Source organism: Rhagoletis zephyria, unplaced genomic scaffold, assembly GCF_001687245.7.
Source record: "Rhagoletis zephyria isolate East Lansing unplaced genomic scaffold, Rhagoletis_zephyria_1.1 Rzeph_scaffold_04857, whole genome shotgun sequence".
Classification (NCBI taxonomy): Eukaryota; Metazoa; Arthropoda; class Insecta; order Diptera; family Tephritidae; genus Rhagoletis; species Rhagoletis zephyria.
In genome coordinates this window covers 2,122-22,034 of record NW_016161940.1, presented here as the reverse complement: position 1 = coordinate 22,034, position 19,913 = coordinate 2,122, and the positions used below count along the sequence as shown (strand labels likewise).

Below are 19,913 nucleotides of genomic sequence, written 5' to 3'. Positions count from 1 at the left end.
TATCTTAGCTTCATATAAACTCCTTCAATAGAGCTTCATTTTCACCCTCGACTTTTCGAAGTCTAAGAAGGCATTTTTTCTTTTGAATTCGTGTACTCCTTTTAGTATCTCCTTTGCTTGTTTGCTTGCTTTGCGATCTCATCAAAAATATATGCTGGCACTGTGAATACTCCCAATCATACATATGTATATTTTTTGCTGTTGGTTGATCTAAATTGGCTTATACAAAATATTTTGCTTCGGTAATTACTTCTAATTAGCTATAGTCACATTACCTATGTGCATATTTGATATTTGATATATATAAGTACATACATACAGTATTGGATATATCTATAGCACCCCCATTTCAAAGCGATATTGTTTTCCACCTGTGTTTAATTATTTATTTTCAATTAAAACACAGTTCATTCTCTAACAAAACTCATATAAAACCAAGTTTAAAACTTTTTAAAAGACTACAAAAAAACGCAAAAAATTTTTACCAAAATTTCAAACTTTTTCTCGGAAGTGTTAGAATTTTTTCAAGTACACAGTTTTATAGTCCGATGATGTGCAAGTTTAAAGGGGCTAAAAATTTCCGTTGATTTTTTAGAATTCTTTTCTCGCATTTGCTTCGAATAAAACCCAATTTATTGTTATATGGAAGAAACCCGCAACAAAGAATGAACTTTATTTTAATTGAAAATTCTTAAAAATAAATAAATAAACATGAGTGGCAAACCATATCACTTTGAAATGAGGCTGCTATTGTATTGGCCAATACTGTATTTGTGTGTATGTATGTATGTACATGCTTACATATAGGACAATTGGTAAAATTTTTTAAATCATTTTTCCATTACTTAATTTGGCGAAATTTCTGTGTTGAATGTATGAGTAGTTTATATCTATACTTATTTGGGATCAAAATAGTCTATACTTACATAAATTTATCCAAATTATCTATATATGTCTATATACTTACAAATATATTAACAATATGAAAATATGGACGTCGATTTTCGTATTGTCTGTGATATGAAAATATATCTACTAAAGGTCTATATTTATACTCACATATGTACATCGTTATCTATGTAGTACATAAACGCTGGGTCTATTTGATGTTCGTATTTTCCTCTTTTATGCAGTTGCTATTTAAAATGTAATATTTTACTCTATTAATGGGAAAACATTTTCTTTACTCTGAAGTTATTGGAAAATTTAGTAAAAATTTTTGCCTGCCATACATATTTATTTCCTAAGGATATTGAGATATTTTTCTTGTATTTCCCGATCTTCTTTCTACTCTTTGGTCTTCATTATTTGCTATACAAACATACATACATACAATACAATCGATGTTAGAAAGGTGGAAAAACGTAAAACAAAATAGGGCTACTAAATTGTTAAGACGTTTGGTATTTGCCAAAAGGTGTATTCAAGAATTTGTAGTTAGTCACTTTTCAAGGCGTCCAAGTTTCGGCATTGAATTTACCTTTAAATTTGATTCTAATATTGAATATTTTTTTTTATATTCTTAGCAATTCTGACATTTTATGAATTTCGCGAATACACCCTTATTATAAATGGTTAGTTCACTTACAATCTTTCTTTTTTGTTCTTAACCAAATTTATGTTAGTTATTTTTTAATTTGTCTTTTTGAAGTCCGCCAGAATGCTCCAAGTTTAGGAATACTCGAAACTGAAATTTATGGCTCTCCATCGACTCATTGTCTCATTTGAAGAACTTCCTGTAACTCAAAAAATTAAGAAAATCAAAACATAAAAGTAACTTGCATACACATTTAAAAATTTTTTACACTATTGATGTTTACCAAATTTTCCAGTTTAGGAGAATACCCTCAGTGCTGTTTCCCACGCTCCGGTGTCCTTCATTTTGTATCGGCAATAGGGAACGTGTGATACGGCAAATATAATTTCCAATAATTTTGATTGAGTTGCATGTACTTACATATGTATAAAATACGTTTTTCTTAACGATCTACATACAGACATACATCTGCAAACTTTTTCATGTCTCGCCATCGAATAAAACATAACTCATCTTTTGTAAATAAATACCTTCATAAGTGAATGTTGGACACTTCTCTTTAAATATGACGTTTAAATTATTTTCATTCCAAAAACAGCTAGTAATGCATGTGTTTTTTTAATAGCTTATAGGCAAAAATAGTTATATAGAAAACATGTATATAATATTTATATGTAAAGAAAAAAAAGCTAATTCGGCAAAGAAACGTCCGCGCTTTCAGAACTTGAATATTAATTAATTTTGTAGGTAGTAAGGGTATTCATAAAAAACATACCATAAGGCTTATTGTTGTATTGTACCTCCCGTAAGATATTTTTCAACATTTCAAATAAATAATGCAAAGACTAGCCGCCATTTCACCGAAAAAATTTCAAGATAACGAATCGGATGCGAAATGAATTTATTTTAAATGAGCAAAATGCTATATATNCGTAAGATATTTTTCAACATTTCAAATAAATAATGCAAAGACTAGCCGCCATTTCACCGAAAAAATTTCAAGATAACGAATCGGATGCGAAATGAATTTATTTTAAATGAGCAAAAACAAAAAAAAAAAAAAAAATGAGCAAACTGCTGAATTGTTAGTTTTAATGAAAAAAAAATGAAATCATGCCCTAGCAAACGGGGAATAATTCTTGAATCTTAATTTTTCATTCAAAAGCCCTTTTACACAGTAAAAAATTTGCTTTTATATGTATTAAAAGCAGTTAAAATAAAAGATTCGCCCTAAATTTGGTTGAATGCATTTTCTTCATAGGATAATTAAGTCTCAGAGCTACTCACAGTTTCGGGTAACAANGCTTTTATATGTATTAAAAGCAGTTAAAATAAAAGATTCGCCCTAAATTTAGTTGAATGCATTTTCTTCATAGGATAATTAAGTCTCAGAGCTACTCACAGTTTCGGGTAACAGCAGATTTCGTTTTTTATTAAAATTTGGTGGCAACCCTGCGCCCAAGCCAACACATTTCTTAGATACCTACAAAATATATTTGAAGAAATAGGTGGCAACATTGCAACATTTTAAAAAATCAATATTTTTCACTAAAATGAAGCTAAAAGAGTTCGGTATTTTTTTATTTAAATTTATTACCTTTTTCGAAAATAAACAGATTAAAAATAAAAGCTCAACTGGCAAAAAATATGAAAAAAATGTTGTGAAAAAAAAGTTATTGAGTTGAAACTCGGTTATTGTGATACAATTTCTAAACATCAACTTATTTTCGAAGCTAAAAGTTTTGCTAAACCGCTAAACCATAATGTTTTCTGTTAAAAATAGGTGGCATAACTTTTGTGATCAAAAGAAAAAATTCTTAAGCTCTTAAAAAAATGGTTATAACTTTGGTTTGCTCCGCCAACTGACGCCAATTGCAAATGCCAAGTGAAGCCAAGTCCTTTTCCACCTAGTCTTTCCAACGCAAGCGAGGTCTTCCTCTTCCTCTTTTACCAGCATCGGGACCCGCGTTGAATACTTTCAGAGCTGGAGCCTTTCTGTCCATTCGAACGACATGACCTAGCCAGCGGAGCCGTTAAATTTTAATTTTCTGCACTCTATGTCGTTGTAAAGCTCATACAGCTCATCGTTAAATCGTCTGCGGTATTAGTCATCGCGCAAAGACTCGTAAATATTTCGCAGAATCTTTCTCGCGAAAACTCCAGAGCTGCTTAATTTCATTGTCCATGCTGTGCGGTGCCAAGCCATTCGAAAAATCATGTAGCCATAATGCCATAATTTCTCGAAAAATTGTATTGCGTTAAAAGTTTAATGCGAAGTTCAATTTACAAAAAAACAGGTGGCATCCCTGTACACTTTAGTGCGAACAAGTTTATTTCTCGTCTGAGTAATTATTAAATTGTTGTAGTTAAAATATTGGGTGGCAACACCGAATTTATTCAGAAAAAATGTAACGCATTCACCTTTTGCCACTCAACGAAGCCAAATAAGTTTTACTAAACTTTAACTCTTTTTCTACAGGTGGCAATAATGTAATTTTTTGTTGCTTGAATCGTTAGTAATTTACTTCCACACTATATAAAGGTGTACTTTTTGACCATAAGAGGCGACATTGCCACAAATTTATATACATATGTATTTGAGAAACATATTTTTTAATTTACTGTTTGTAGTAAAAATTATGTAAATCATATCTTATTTTATGAATTTTGTATCCTGACTCTAGAATACTACAATAACGTTAAGATTTTCGATATAAATTTGTTTTTTATCTCTTTTTAAAATGCATGTTTTCAGGGCAATTTCAACTTATTTACTATGCGCATGTGCAGCCTTACAAATCTTAATTTAAGTTTTCTACTTTTAAAATACTTATTTACAATGTTTTTTTTTACTGCTTAAAATATACTTTAATTTATTTATTCTTCTCTTACTTTTAAGTCTTATCGTGCATAATGTTTACTTTTTTTCATGAATTTACTACACATTCAACAATTTACTAACTCCTAATCTCCCTACACCTTTTTAGATCGGGTCATGTATCATTGCGCGATGTTGATGCCATCGCCGAACCCGATCCACAACGTTTGACACCACGTAAATTCGTCAACGAACATGCAATTGCTACGCTGTCGGCTGGCATACTCGTCACCGTTAAGCCGAAGTACACCTCGCATGGCGCCATCAGCAATATTGTGAAATTGCAACGCTTGGGCGCCAACGATGCGACACGTCAACTCTTCCAGGCCTATCCTGGTCCGTTGGTACGTGGCCTTACACACAAGAAAACAATTATTGAATTCTGCGAGGAGCAGATACGTTTGGGTCCAATGGAGACCACAATCTATGCCAAGCAGCTGTTGTGCAATAATATCGAGAAATATCGTGGCTCATACACGCTGATGTGGAATTTGCTAATTTTGTTGCTGCGTCAAAATGGCGTAAGTGGTTTAGGGTAGCGCAGAAATATTATCACATATTTAATCTATTCTCTTTTATCGCATTTACACAGATGGTCGTTGGCACAGATATAGCAGAGCTGCTTTTGAAAAATCAACAACAATTCCCATATCAAGCAGAAAACACTGACGATAATTCGTCTGCGCTTAGTGGCGATGAGGAGGAATCGGGAGAGGCTGCCGCACTAGAAACTGAGTCGCCCACTGCACACGAAAACACAGAACATGCTACAGCAACTCATGTAGATGGCGCACCAAAATCCACTACCACACTCACGACTCCACCAGCTCTGAGCGAAACTGAGATAACCGAAAAGTTCCGCAACTATTTGCTCTATGGCAATGTAAATGAGGCGCTCGATTGGGCCACTGATAACAATCTCTGGGGTCATGCGCTCTTCCTCGCCTCCAAGGTGGATCGTCGTTCGCATGCCAATGTCATGATGAAGTTCGCCAATAAGTTGGAGTTGAACGACCCATTGCAAACACTGTATCAGTTGATGAGCGGCCGCCAGCCGTCGAGTGTGACCAGCGTGCAGGATGAGAAGTGGGGCGATTGGCGTCCACACCTTTCGATGATACTGTCGAACACGTCACAAAAGCCAGAATTGGATCGTAAATCGATAACAACGCTCGGCGATTCGTTGCTAAATCGTGGTGACCTATTTGCCGCTCACTTTTGCTATCTAATGGCACAGGTGGGATTCGGACGCTATCAGGAGAGCGCCACACAGGAGAGCACGCTGCAGCAGCATTTGCCAAAGTAAGTGGAGTGGGGAGTGGTGTTAGATTCAGAATAGCTTGCGCTAATGGACTTTTAATTGATCAAGCTAAGATGGCTTTGCCCACGTTCTCCATAGTTTTCTTCTCTTTGAATTTTCTTTGCTCAAGTTCCAAGGGTTCATTCTTTCGGTATAAACCATCTCAACAACTTCTATTTTCAGACTCGTTTTACTTGGCTCGTCTCATTATAAAACTTTCAACGATTTCGCAACCAGTGAAGCCATTATAATGACCGAAATTTATGAGTATGCTTGCTCGCTGAATGATGATAAATTCTCGCTAGTCGAGTTTCAGGTAAGTCACAGACTGGCAGACACGTAATAACCAAATTGTATCCTACTTTGTTAAATTCTTTGTAGCCTTATAAATATTTGCTGGCCACACGCTTGTTGGATTACGGCTACCATTTACGTAGCTTAATGTATTTCGAGCAAATAGCGCTACATATACAACGCGATCCAAGCAAATATGAGCCAAGCTTTATCAATAAGGTGAGTTTATGTTCGATTCTATAACTTTTCTCAAGCAACTAGTAAGCTTTAGACCCTTATAAATTCTTTTTATCTCTTCCCTTTTATCTTCTCACTTTCTTCTTTTCCTTTGCAGATCTATCAATTTGCTGATCGCCTCAAACACTATGATCCAGTGTTGGAGCGTTCAATCGATGATCAACAGCAAAATGCCGAAGAAAATTTAAATAACAGTCAGTTACCGAATTTTGAAGAGCAAACGTGGTTGAAAGACTTGCGCGCCATCGCAGTGCAACATAAGGTGAGAATCGAAATATTTTTGGTCCTTTGATAGTATTTACGTAGCTGTTTATGGCAACTCCATATTAAACTTTAATGTAGTCAGTTGCCTGAGCTAAGTTGTTTTCCGTGTATTCAGCTCTTTGCTGCGCTATTTTACAAGAATTATTGCACCCCATTTGGAAGTCAACAGTAATATAAAAAATATAGATCGCATTTAATTATTCTATTCTGAGTTTGTATTTAGCGCCGTATTGAATCTTTGCATGCGCATCGTTAAATTGAGATTCACATTTTTACACAAATCAGCCGATTTTTGTTATTCAGCGCTGATATGTCACATTCTACTATTCATAAAATTAGGAAAATTCCTATATTTGCTTTGAAAATCCATAAGCATGCTCTATTTCAAAAAATTCAGCTTCGTTTGAAAACATGTATGCGAATTTTTGTGTAATTCAAAAAAGTTTTGCATACAAAAGTGTTATAGCCGATAAATAAGAAGCGGTTCAATAACCCGTTTGTACAATATAGCGTAATAATGTTTCTTTTGATTTGCTACTTTTATATTCAGCGCCACTTTACCGCACTCCCTAATGTATAGAAGAATTTCAAAACTAAGGGCTATTTTCTCAAGTAGCTTTTAAAATTTATCTGTCCTGCACATTTTGTAAAACAATACTTCTTGAGAAAACGGCTCTAAATAAACTTTAATTAGAAAATTTTCTCTCAAAAAATGTGTCAATTATAAAGTATCTATATTACGAAAGACTTGTGTTTTTCGATTCAAATCTGCAATCTTTGAATTATTTTATCTCCATAATATGCCAATAATACCATAAAAGTGATGCAGCTTTCCGGAATTGAGCTTTAACTACCTAATAATTTTCTTTTTGGTATATCAATAATTCTGCGCTAATTTATTTTAAATCCCTTCCGATTTTTCATACTCTTTGCACACTTAACAACAAATTTTTATCTACGAAATTTTTATAAGCCACTTTTTATTGAAATCATAAATTCAACAATTACATACATATATTAAATGCGTAAGTGACAGCTTGATTGTTTAACAGCCCGGACAATCAATGCTTTTAGCTATTCAGCATGAAATTGCAGTGAGCTGTTGGAATACTTTAAGCACAAACAGGCATGTGTATACACATTTATTATTCATTTTCCATTGGTTTATAATAGTAATATGGCACGCAAAATCTAGCTCTTTAAATTATTCAGCGCTTCAGTTATGCAAACTATTTTTTAGTTAATTCTTGCAAAAATAATGTGATATCTTTTGCGTATTAAGTGTGATTTTTAGTAGCCAAGTATCATTTCATAAAATATCTGGCGCCTATTCAGCACACTACCAAAACCTTGGTATGTATTTTCAATGTCACAAGTTCTAAAAAGTACTATTCAGCGTCGATTTTGAACCATATTTGGGGCATTGACAGTCGCTAATCAGTATTCAGCGCCTTTAAAGTGAAAATTGCTTGCCTAATAAGTTATTCAGCGCTGCTAAAATGGTAAATATGCACTTAGAACGTGTAACAACTAATTCAGCTCACTTAAAGTTTAAATAAAGCAAATTTTAAACTTTGCACAGAACAAATCTATTTTTTAGATTTCTATATTTAAAGTAAAAATTTTTCCTTTCAGATTGAATACCCCAGCCCTGCTGCACCTGGCTATGTACAAAGTACTGAGACGCAGAGTCTAATTGATCAACAATTTGCGGAGATAAATAAACAATTTAATGAGCTGAATATGCAATATAATAGTATCAGCAATGCCGAACAACCGCCTGCTTTCTATAATCCAGATACACAACAGCAACAGCCACAGCCACAACCACTTCATGATTTGAAAGCTGATCCCTATAATCAACAGCCACAACAATCAGCAGTAGCTACGGCCGATTACAACAACCTTCAAGGGAGCGCAGATCAGCAAGCTCCTCCACCATACTCAGATGTCGCTGCGCAAAAGTCGGTTGATGCCAGCGATGCCTATGCTTACTACAATCAGCAGCAACAACAATATATGCAACCAGATTTACAGCAACAACAATCACACTCAATCCCATACTATGATCCTACACAGCAACAACAACCACAACCACAGCAACATTATCAAGGTTATGGCGCTGAATCAATGGCAGCGCAAAATAATGCTGGAGCCTATGACTACTGGGCACAACAGCAACAGCAACAACATGTTGGTTATGGTGATGAGGTAAGTGGAGAGCGTGCGAATGTGCGAATATTGCATTGAGTGGATCCTTCTGGATTTGGGGTAGTTACTGTATGGTGAGGGGATAAACAAAAAAGGGCAGATTTATGAAAAAATATGTATGAAGAAAATTTGTTGATATGTCTGAGAAAATGTTCCTGGCTTGCATTTTCCAAATTGCGCATAGATACACAAATATTTATATAGCTTTCGCACGGCGTGGAGATGAAAGGCTATGTTTGGCAGCTACTGAAAATACCAAAATGGCCAAATAAAAGTGTTAAGGAAAAATAAAACAAATGCTGTGGTGCGAAGATACAGTGTCTTAATTTTTGCAAAAGTTGGTAAACAAGAAATTACTACTTATTGCCGTTAATTTGTCGACTGATTGTACTAAAAGCTTCTAAAACATTCAGAGGATTTTGGAATTATTGGATACGTATTTATGTGTAAGTTTCTATAATTGAAATCATGTTTTGGACACTTTTTTGTAGAGTTTTTATTCCCAGTAAAAATTAGTTTTGGAGGTTCTAGTGTTATTTTAATGCATTTACATTTTGGAGACTTTCGAAAAAGCCGTGTAGACTTTCATGTAGAGTTTCTAAATTAGGGCCATCAATTGAAAACTTGGCGACTTTGAAGACATTTTGGAATGCCATGGGGAATCTTGTGGCGTTGTAATTTCGGTTTTTTTACAGTATTTTCTCTCCCTCACTTAATAGTTTCTATTAGTATATTAAACCTACATACAAATGTATGTATATCTAAATTATGTAGCACAATTTTCAATAGCTTTTTTTTAAAGAATTTCTAAACTTGTATCGCTTTCAAAAAGCGACAGACAACAACTTTGGAAAGTTAGTAATCATCTTCCTATTATACTTTATACTTTTATTTGGCCAGCTGGGTATTGCTTCAAAATTTATTTACCTTTCTCATGAATTTACCACAATCCTACCAATTTGTACACATGCTTACCATAAATTTTACTGGATTTGATGGAAATATCGCCACTGCAGTACTCTACAAATGATGATAACGCTAATGAACTAGTGTTAGCAGGAACAGAACCAGCAGAAACGCCATCTCCAGAAGACTCCGCTAAAAGTGTTGAACAAAATTTAAAATCAAATGATGTATTAACATTGAAACAAGCGCCTGCCAAGGCAAGATCAACAGCAAAGACATACACAACCACTTTGGAGAGTGGCAGCAAGTTGCAGCAACAACAACCGTTGAAAATAACCGCTGCAGCAGCCAAATTATATAACAGTTATGATGGTCCGCAGACGCGTGTGGCAAAGAAGCTTAACACCAATTACAAGAACAACAAGGAGCAACAAAAGCAACAACACTCAGCGAAACTGGCTACATCTTTTCTAAGTTCGCCGCCAGATGTAAGTAAACAAAGTAATGTTTTGCTACCGCAACAGCAACTTCAGCACCAACAGCAGCAGCAGCAACAGCAAAAAAATCAGGTCTTGCCAAAAATGCCAAATAAACTGCTAGAGCAGCAACAAACGCTTGCACAAAAAATAAATGCATTTAATGAAAAGTCAAATAGAAATTTAAGCACAAACCCGAATTCGCATTCGAACGGGAGCGGTATAGTAAAGCGGGTCAATTTCAATCTGCCGCAGGAGGTGGAAGTGGTGGCGGAGAGGGTAGAGGGGCCCAGTAAGAAATTGCCACCACCACCATCACCTACCGGTGGTAGTGTTGCCAATTTTAGTACTAAAGCTAGTTGTAGTAGTAGAAATAGTAGTAGTAGCGGGAGCTGTAGCAGTGGTAGTAGTAGGGCCGAAGTCGCAGTAGCGCACGCCAAGGCGGTCGCAGCTGCGGTGATAACTGAAAGTGGAGACACTCAAGACGCTTCCAACAAAGGCTGTGTTGCATCACAATCCAACAAAGCGCTCACCAGCTATCCATCAAGAAACACCGACACTTCCAGCAAACCTCTTTCACTGCCGTCGTGCAGCAGGCATGCTTCTAAAGGCAATAGCTTAAGTAGTGGCAGAGCCGCATCTCATCGCTTCCACACATCACCGTACAAACAAATCGTCTACAACGGCACCTATCCCATCGATATGCCCCTGCAGTCGCGTTTCCAAGCGTTGGGCCGCGACTATGATCCCGAAGCGAATGCTGAAACGGCGCGTTGCAAGTATGCGCACATGCTGAACGACTATGATTTGGATGAATGCGATATACTCGGCGATGTGGCAGAAGAAGATGAGGACGAGGATTTCGATGAGGATGATGATGACCTCCTGGTTGATGATCTAGATGGGGATGTAGAGGGCATACCATATGATTTGGAAGAGTTGATTGCTCAACAAGAGCGCCCGCAGCGAAGCTTCTTCAGCCGACTGGGTATCATCAAAGAGGCGAGTAGCGTGTCGTTGGCTAGCAGCAGCGGCGGCACCGCCGGCCGTGGTGGTGATACTGTTTCCACTAGCAAACATCATGCAGTATGGTCTATGCAGGAGCTTATTGCCAATCCATCAATACCGCTAAACTATGAGAAGATGTGCCATGAAGTTGAGCAAAGTTTGACGTCATTCGAAAAGTACCTGGACTCGAAATCGATTGAGCAACGGAAGACGCAGCAGCAGCCAGTGCGTACTTTCGATGTGGATGGGCCGATTGGAGAGGCGCACGAAAAGAAACATATTTAAGGGGCAAAATGAGGGCAAAATGAGGGCAGAGATTTAGCGATTTAGTCGTCGTACAAAAAAATTGTACGCATACCCCTTAGTTGGAATTTTATTAGAAGTGTGTAGAGAATTTTACTGTACACCTTACTGCTTTCTTAACAAAACATTTTTATTTGTAAAAATGGCAATTCTTAAAATAATGTCGTTCGGAATACTGCATTGGGAAGTTTCGTTGTTTTTAATTCGCATCATATGTATGTATGTATGTATAGATATGTTATATGTTTACTGTGTGTATTAGAAACTACATATTTTACCTGTATTTTACCTTTGTGTATCAGGAATACATAACTCCCTATATTTAATTCAGACTCGAATTCGAAAAACTCGAAAATGTATGTATCTCACAGTATATTATAACCCATTTGCACCAAAAGCTTAACTGCAGCTTATTTCTTATCTTTTTGCTTTTTGTCTTTTGTTTGCTTGTACTTTTCATAAGCAATTACCCCCTTCGAGTTGTAATCTCCTTTTTCCAATAGTTATAAACTGCAGTTAAGGCTTGGTGGAAATGAATTGGTTAGATAAACAATATAAAAATATCGAATTTAATTTTTTTTATGAGAATTCATACGCACCATTTATCCGTCGCTCGAATTGTTACTCAAAATATGAACTCATCTTAAGAGTACAAAAATGTAAAAAAACTTTTTTTTGGAGGGTTCATAAGCACTCTTTGATTCTGGTACAATAATAAACCTAAAACAAATTAAGAAACCACTCCCTTGATTTAAAATATTTAATTTCAGACCAAAAAAAATGTATCATTTCCTAATGACGTATTTCCACTGGGTGTTAAATGACAAAAATTTCAATGAAAAAGTTAGCTTTACCAATCGGTTTTCACATGCCTTTGTTTATATGGTAAACAGTTATTGTGATTTTGGTCATTTTAATGCCTGATGGAAATTTGGTATAAGAAATTATTTTTCTCTGGCTCCCAACATAAATATATTTTTTTTTTTAAATCTGCCAGGTAATTTCTTTCTTTTTTATATGTTGAGATTTTAAACGAGAATGAGTTTCCATGAAAATTAAGACTGAAAATTTTAAACCTATTCCCATTCTTGCGCAAAAATGAAAATTTCCCAAATATTTTCAAAAAATTCCAAAAAACAATTTTCAACGTAATGAAACAGGGGATTCTGTCAAACTCGCCTCGAAAAAAGTAGCGGGACTGCTGAATGCGCTTCCTCCTTCGCTCTACATCTTGGTCATACTGGCATATTTAGAACATTTTATGTATGTACATTAATTAAAAATATTTATTTTTTTGGCTTTTGTAAAATTCCAAATTGGCCAAATTGAGCCTCTGCACTGAAGGTGACGAAAGTAAAAAAAAAATGCCGTGTGGAAACGAAATTAATGACCATTTTTTGTAAAATTAATGACGCAGGTATTTTTAACGTCCAACTTTGTCATTAAAATTACTGTAATTTAATGACCGGTGGAAATGCGGCATTCGAATTTTCAAATTGAAAAACCCGATACACTTTAGTTTGACAAGAAACAAATTTTTTTTTTGTTTTTATTATAGTGCAAATTTTTAACATTTTGAATCACATACAAAATCTGTAGAAAAGACTAAATCTAAAGTTTTGAAAATTTGTATTTAAGAAATTATTTTTGCAATTAAAAAAATTCATATTTTCACCAACACGTTTTCGTATTAACAAATAAAAACATTTTTAGGTGAATTTCGTTATGGTAACAATTTGAGCGAATCTACCCATATTTTTTCCATAGAAGTATTTTACAAAGATGTATTAAAAATATTTTTTTTTTTTTTTATTTAGTTTGTGAGATTTTGATGTTTTAAATTTATATTGCGTTTCTGTTTGAAATGTGCAGATATGTTTTGAACATTTCAAATAATTAAAAAAACAAAAAAATAAATTTGGAATATCTATTAACTTTTTTTAATTTTTTTTATACATTTATCACATAATTTTTTATGATGTTTTCTAATATTATTTTATGTTTTCGTCCAATTGGCTACGAAATTCCGTAAACACATTTTGGCCCCAATAACTTTAGTTATTTATTTTTTATACCTCTAAAAATGTAATGGCATTGAGAAGACAATGCCTCTTAAGCGTGGCGAGCCCTTTTTTGATATAATAAATAACACGAGACAAAAAATCAACAAGTTTTCGCTAGCAGAAAGTATTTGTTTTGTCTTTAAGGAACTTATTTTTTCATTAAACATCAATACAAAAATTTTAAAAACTGAAATTGTAAAGTATTGTGCTAATTGTAAGCAAAGCGACACACAAAAAACCAAACACAAAAAAATGTGCTGACATGAATTGTTTTTCTTGTAAATTAAAGCTGAATAAAAAAAATCATGAATTTTAATCGAGCGATTTTGTACTAAGCATATTTATTTATAAAAATTATATTTTAGTAACAAAAAGTTTAACTTATGCGAAAAAACTGCATGCAACAATTAGTCTAAACACCAGACATTGTGTAAGCTGCTATGCATTAAAGCTCCGCGCAAGCTCCTGCGAACGCTACCTTGGAGCTTTCTCAACTGTAACATGAAGATCAGCGATTCTATTTTTCATATTTAAGAGTTCGAAATTATTTAAAACTGAAACAATTTATTCAACAAAAGTAATACATACTCGAAAGCTTTGGGAGCACCTGCGTTGCCTGTTGTCTACGAGTACAAGCTGACTGTCGAAAACTTCTAGCAACATAAACAGCATTATTGACTTAAAGTTCATTTGCCGCTTTGATAAAACTTGTGCGCATACTTCAGCTGCCCATGCAAGCTTTTGAACTTTACAAAATTTGGAGCTTTTACACTTTAAGCTATTATCCTTGACTATTAATACTACTTACTAACTCCATTAGAATATTTAAGTTTACTTTTTTCTTTTCTGGCTTGCCAAAAACTGGCTTGAGCTTTTCATAACTTACAACTGCTTTTCAGATCTTTTACAGCTAAAACTTGTACAGTTTTTTTTCTTTGAACATCTAATTTCCTTAACAAAAATGTAATATTTACACTTCGTCAATAACCTTTAGAATGCGCGCCCCGCCATATCCATGCCCAAGTCGAAAAACTATGACTCAGATAATGATAAGCAGCAGAAGGGTAGCGCCAACGATGGTAACCGGAAGGGTGAGCAGCAACGGGGTAAAATTGATGGCGGCAAGGAGGCGAATAAGAGGTGGGTGGACAAATAAATACGAATAAAATATTAAAATAGGTCAAAAGCTACCGAAAGCTCTACAAAGCTTTGCAGATAATGCGAAAGCTTCTAAGTTAAAAGTATCGTACTTTTATAAAGAGCAAAAAGGAAAAAAATGTAGTGATTAAGCTTTTTAATGCCTCTTTAAAGCTAAACTCATCGAATCGTTTGAGAATTTTTGAAAGCTCAAGGCCTGTGGCAAATCTTCCACGATGTAAGACATACAGTTGAATAACGATTCGAAGTTGTTTAAATATTTTTGCTCTTTTCGTGCTTTTATATAGCTTATTTTTTTGCCGAGAGTTTTCGCAGAGCTTTGCAACTTTTGCTTTTGATGAGACTCTGAAGTATTTTTTCTTATCACAACCCATTTCTTCTGACCTTCACAGTTCCCAGCAAGGCAATCAAAATTCCGGCTGGTTCGGCGGCATTTGGAATAAACTTTCACTCAAGCCGAAAAATCAAATGATCTTGCCGGATGACAAAAATCCCAGCATTGTTTGGGATCCAGAGAAAAAGCGCTGGGTGAACACGGATGGCGATGAAGCAGCCGAGGAAAGCTTTAAACCGCCACCAAAAATGAGTGATATAGTGGCGCATGCGCCACCAGCGGCAGTACCTACCGTTGCACAGCCATACCCGCAGCAACAGCAGCTACAACAACAGCAACCGCAACCGATGCAAGCACAGCAGCCTTCACCACTACTCGACACTCATCAATATGCTGCTGTTTCAGCGCCAACACCCGCAGCTGCACCGGCGCCCTCTGCTTCACCAGCGCCTATCTCCGGCTATAGTGCGCATGCGCTGACTGGCGCGGATACTGCAGGTGCGAGCAAAACGCCCAGCTTGCAGTCGAATATGTTCAAAATGCAACGCAATCGAAGTGAGTGTTAAAGTGATTGCTGGGAAACACTTGTATGCGAAGTGTAATTTTTAATTTTTACATACTTTCATTGCAGCTTTGAAGAACTCCTACGTTGATGTGTTCAATCCCTCAGGTGCACCCATGAAGGCGACGGAGAATGTACTGGCACCAGCTTTGCCGCCAGCTGTAATACCTCAAAGTGGCTTTTTTATACCGGGACCAGGGCCAGTGGCCGCTACTGGGGATAATAATGATGCTGGCGCATATCAGCAGCAACAGCAACAACAACAAATGCCACAACAAGATGTGAGTAGACATTTTTTTATTATATTAAAGTTTATGTAGGAAAAAAGGGAATTTTAAAATAAAAATATTGATATAAAATAAAATAAAAAGAAAAATAGGAAAATAGTTAATAAAAAATAAATAAAAAATTTGTTATAAAAAATAAAATACGACTTATAAAAAAACCAAAGTGATAATTAGAAAAAAAAAACAATTAAAAAATAAAAATTAATAATAAAAATACAAAAAAATTACAAACAAACCAAAATAAGAATTTAAAAAAATTGCGAAAATAAAATGTATCTAATAAATAAACTTTGTGTATGTATTTTATTACAAACAAACACTCAAAAATGTATAAATGAAAAAAATAATAGTAACACTGATGAAAACTAAAAAAGTGCATAATAGATAACAAGAATAATATCATTTCAACAGAAACTAACATAAAAAAATTATGTATCGAAAATAATATATTTTTTTTAANTAGTAACACTGATGAAAACTAAAAAAGTGCATAATAGATAACAAGAATAACATCATTTCAACAGAAAATAACATAAAAAAATTATGTATCGAAAATAATATATTTTTTTTAAATTTATGTTTTTAACTTTCTAAATTTTTTGCTCTCTTNAAAAAGTGCATAATAGATAACAAGAATAATATCATTTCAACAGAAACTAACATAAAAAAATTATGTATCGAAAATAATATATTTTTTTTAATCTGCTCTTCTTCCTTTCAGGTGCCACAATTCTACAATCCAAATCAATTCGGCGGTGGTGCTTATTAGATAGGTCATGTCTACACTCACACACACACACACGTACACATGCAAAGACACACAACTCAACTGCATAACACTAAAACAAATAGAGGACAAAAAATAGACAAACATAAATCAACNACACAACTCAACTGCATAACACTAAAACAAATAGAGGACAAAACATAGACAAACATAAATCAACAACTTAAACTAAATAGTAATAGCAACGAAAACGAATTAACAAAAAAAAAAGTTCATTCAACCGTAAAATATTTGTATTATATAGCAAAAATAACGAAAAAACGAGAAATCAATAAAAAAAATGACTAAAATGACTTAGTAGCGGCTTGGTTGGCATGCATAGCAAGCATTTGATTGAAAGCGGTGAGCGCATTAGCAGTTATTTGTGCGTGTAGTTATAGCTTAAGAACACTAGCAAATGATATGAAAGACAAAAATTCACGTAAAAAATAATGAGTTAATTAAAATAAAAAGATATGTAAAAGGCAAGTGCAGTGGAGAAATATGCAAAAATATATACATATGTATAACGGGAAACTGGTAAATTGATTTAAGTAATATGTCTATGTATGTAGTTATAAAAATTTAAAGCGAAACGTTACTAACACATAGTGTGTACGAAAAAAATGCAGACGACGAAAAAATTATGCGACTATGTGAAATATATATATCTATGTAACTATTGTGCTTGTAATAATTTGTAATTTTTAATCAAATAAAGAAAAAGGCTCTTAAGAAACAAACACAAAATACAATTCAAATGCTTCGGTTAATAGACACTCGTGCATATATCCATATACTATACAGATACACATACACTTATACATAAAAATACAGACATACATACCTAGTACGTTTACCGCAGATTATGTGTTTATATGTTTGAATTACCTTAAATCTGTATAATTAAGTGATCTATTATCTATCACTATTATTATTACTGAATATTATTACGATTATTTAACAAGAAAACAAAAATATATATATTGNAAAGCGGTGAGCGCATTAGCAGTTATTTGTGCGTGTAGTTATAGCTTAAGGACTAGCAAATGATATGAAAGACAAAAATTCACGTAAAAAATAATGAGTTAATTAAAATAAAAAGATATGTAAAAGGCAAGTGCAGTGTATAACGGGAAACTGGTAAATTGATTTAAGTAATATGTCTATGTATGTAGTTGTAAAAATTTAAAGCGAAACGTTACTAACACACAGTGTGTACGAAAAAAATGCAGACGACGAAAAAATTATGCGACTATGTGAAATATATATATATCTATGTAACTATTGTGCTTGTAATAATTTGTAATTTTTAATCAAATAAAGAAAAAGGCTCTTAACAATAAAACAAACACAAAATACAATTCAAATGCTTCGATTAATAGACACTCGTGCATATATCCATATACTATACAGACATACATACACTTATACATGAAAATACAGACATACATACCTAGTACGTTTACTGCAGATTGTGTGTTTATATGTTTGAACTACCTTTAATCTGTATAATTAAGTGATCTATTATCTATCACTATTATTATTACTGAATATTATTACGATTATTTAACAACAACAAAAAAATATATATATTGTATTGTAATTGTTTGTGAACAGCATTGCTTCAAGATATTGTTATATAGTTTTAGTTCTTAAAGACAAAACAAATACAAAATGCGAAACGGAAACGGAAACTAAATAAAACTTTTAATTATCTGCTACAGCAAAACTACAAAAAAAAAGATAAACGACTCCTTAAAAACTGGTTAGAACAAATTGTTTCAGCTCCATACATATGTATGTACCTATGTTTCAGACTAAAAAATATGGAAAAGTATCGGGGGAAACTATTAATTCAAAATTTCTAGAGATACGAGTAGTACTTGTTCGGCTGATGAAACTTGATTTGCAAGACTCAGAGGGGTAGGGAATCGTCACCATCCTCAAAAATGTGTTTTTTCCAACGGTCGTTTTTGCATCTCCAACAAAATGTGTATTTATTCCNCAAAATGCGAAACGGAAACGGAAACTAAATAAAACTTTTAATTATCTGCTGCAGCAAAACTACAAAAGAGATAAACGACCCCTTAAAAACTGGTTAAACAAATTGTTTCAGCTCCATATATATGTATGTACATATTTTTCAGACTAAAAAATATGGAAAAGTATCGGGGAAAACTATTAATTCAAAATTTCTAGAGATACGAGTAGTACTTGCTCGGCTGATGAAACTTGATTTGCGAGACTCAGAGGGGTAGGGAATCGTCACCATCCTCAAAAATGTGTTTTTTCCAACGGTCGTTTTTGGATCTCAAACAAAATGTGTATTTATTCACAAACGTTAGTATTCGTAAATACATGGTAGCGTTTTTACACTTCCCCCTTCATCTACATAAAGTCGCCTTTCTTAACTTCTTATCTTAAAAATGATAAAATTAATTCATATATTTCCATAATTTTTCGAATTCAGATAATTTGATCGANCCCTTCATCTACATAAAGTCGCCTTTCTTAACTTCTTATCTTAAAAATGACAAAATTAATTCATATATTTCCATAATTTTTCGAATTCAGATAATTTGATCGAGTGTTAAATTATCGTTCATATGTAGATTATCCTCATTTTTGAGCTTAACTCCCTAATCTGTAATTAGAAAAAGAGATTAGCCATAAAAAGTTCGGTGTCCAACCTCGTTTTATCGATTAATTTTGCGAAGAAGAGGAGTAATGTGAAATGTGGAAGTAAAAAAAAATGGACGCTAGCAAGGAACNCCTCGTTTTATCGATTAATTTTGCGAAGAAGAGGAGTAATGTGAAATGTGGAAGTAAAAAAAATGGCCGCTAGCAAGGAAAAGAGGTTTGTAAAGATATTTCTAATAAAATATTAACTTAAAATATATTTAAATTGCTTAATATAGCAGAAGAAATTGATCACAGTGACACAGAGAGGAAACTTAACTTCTCCTTGAGTTGTGAAAATAAAAAAGCACAACAAATTTGACGGCTACTAATCTGAGATTTGCGTGGGTAAAGCGGGTGATAAACAAACGAGTTTTGATTGAGACGTAAACGTACTTTTAGCACATCAAAAACATAAAATCCATGATAGGCAGCAAAATTATCGATTATTTGTTGAAATTTCGTTCCATTAGTTTTGAAAAATATGTATCTTCTCATCTTGAAACTTGACTCATTTATGTATTTAGTTATCTCTTTTCGATATTCAGGTAATTTTATCGATTTGAAAACCGTTGCTTATTTTTGAAAATGTGTTTTTTAGCATTCCAAAAACACAAGCTTGTTAAAAAGTTCGCTAGTCGGAAATA

At 33.9% G+C, this 19,913-nt stretch overlaps 1 protein-coding gene across 9 annotated transcripts in view; it reads left to right on the top strand.

Annotated features, from left to right (window-relative positions):
• LOC108371281 (endoplasmic reticulum export factor secretory 16) overlaps window positions 1-16,690 on the top strand; it is a 34,860-nt gene extending 18,170 nt beyond the window's left edge. For 5 of the 9 annotated variants that reach the window (XM_017626809.1, XM_017626813.1, XM_017626808.1 and 2 more), the window contains 7 exons: window positions 4,525-4,936; window positions 5,008-5,717; window positions 5,899-6,031; window positions 6,097-6,228; window positions 6,344-6,508; window positions 8,146-8,721; window positions 9,738-14,127. In XM_017626809.1, the coding sequence (XP_017482298.1) occupies window positions 4,525-4,936; window positions 5,008-5,717; window positions 5,899-6,031; window positions 6,097-6,228; window positions 6,344-6,508; window positions 8,146-8,721; window positions 9,738-11,396 (3,787 nt within the window). In that variant the 3' untranslated portion in view covers window positions 11,397-14,127. Of the gene's footprint in view, window positions 1-4,524; window positions 4,937-5,007; window positions 5,718-5,898; window positions 6,032-6,096; window positions 6,229-6,343; window positions 6,509-8,145; window positions 8,722-9,737; window positions 14,128-14,471; window positions 14,618-15,027; window positions 15,525-15,600; window positions 15,813-16,539 lie in introns of those variants that run through there. The other 4 variants (XM_017626811.1, XM_017626814.1, XM_017626816.1 and 1 more) reach the window with 4 other exon arrangements.
• Window positions 16,691-19,913: the final 3,223 nt, after the last annotated feature.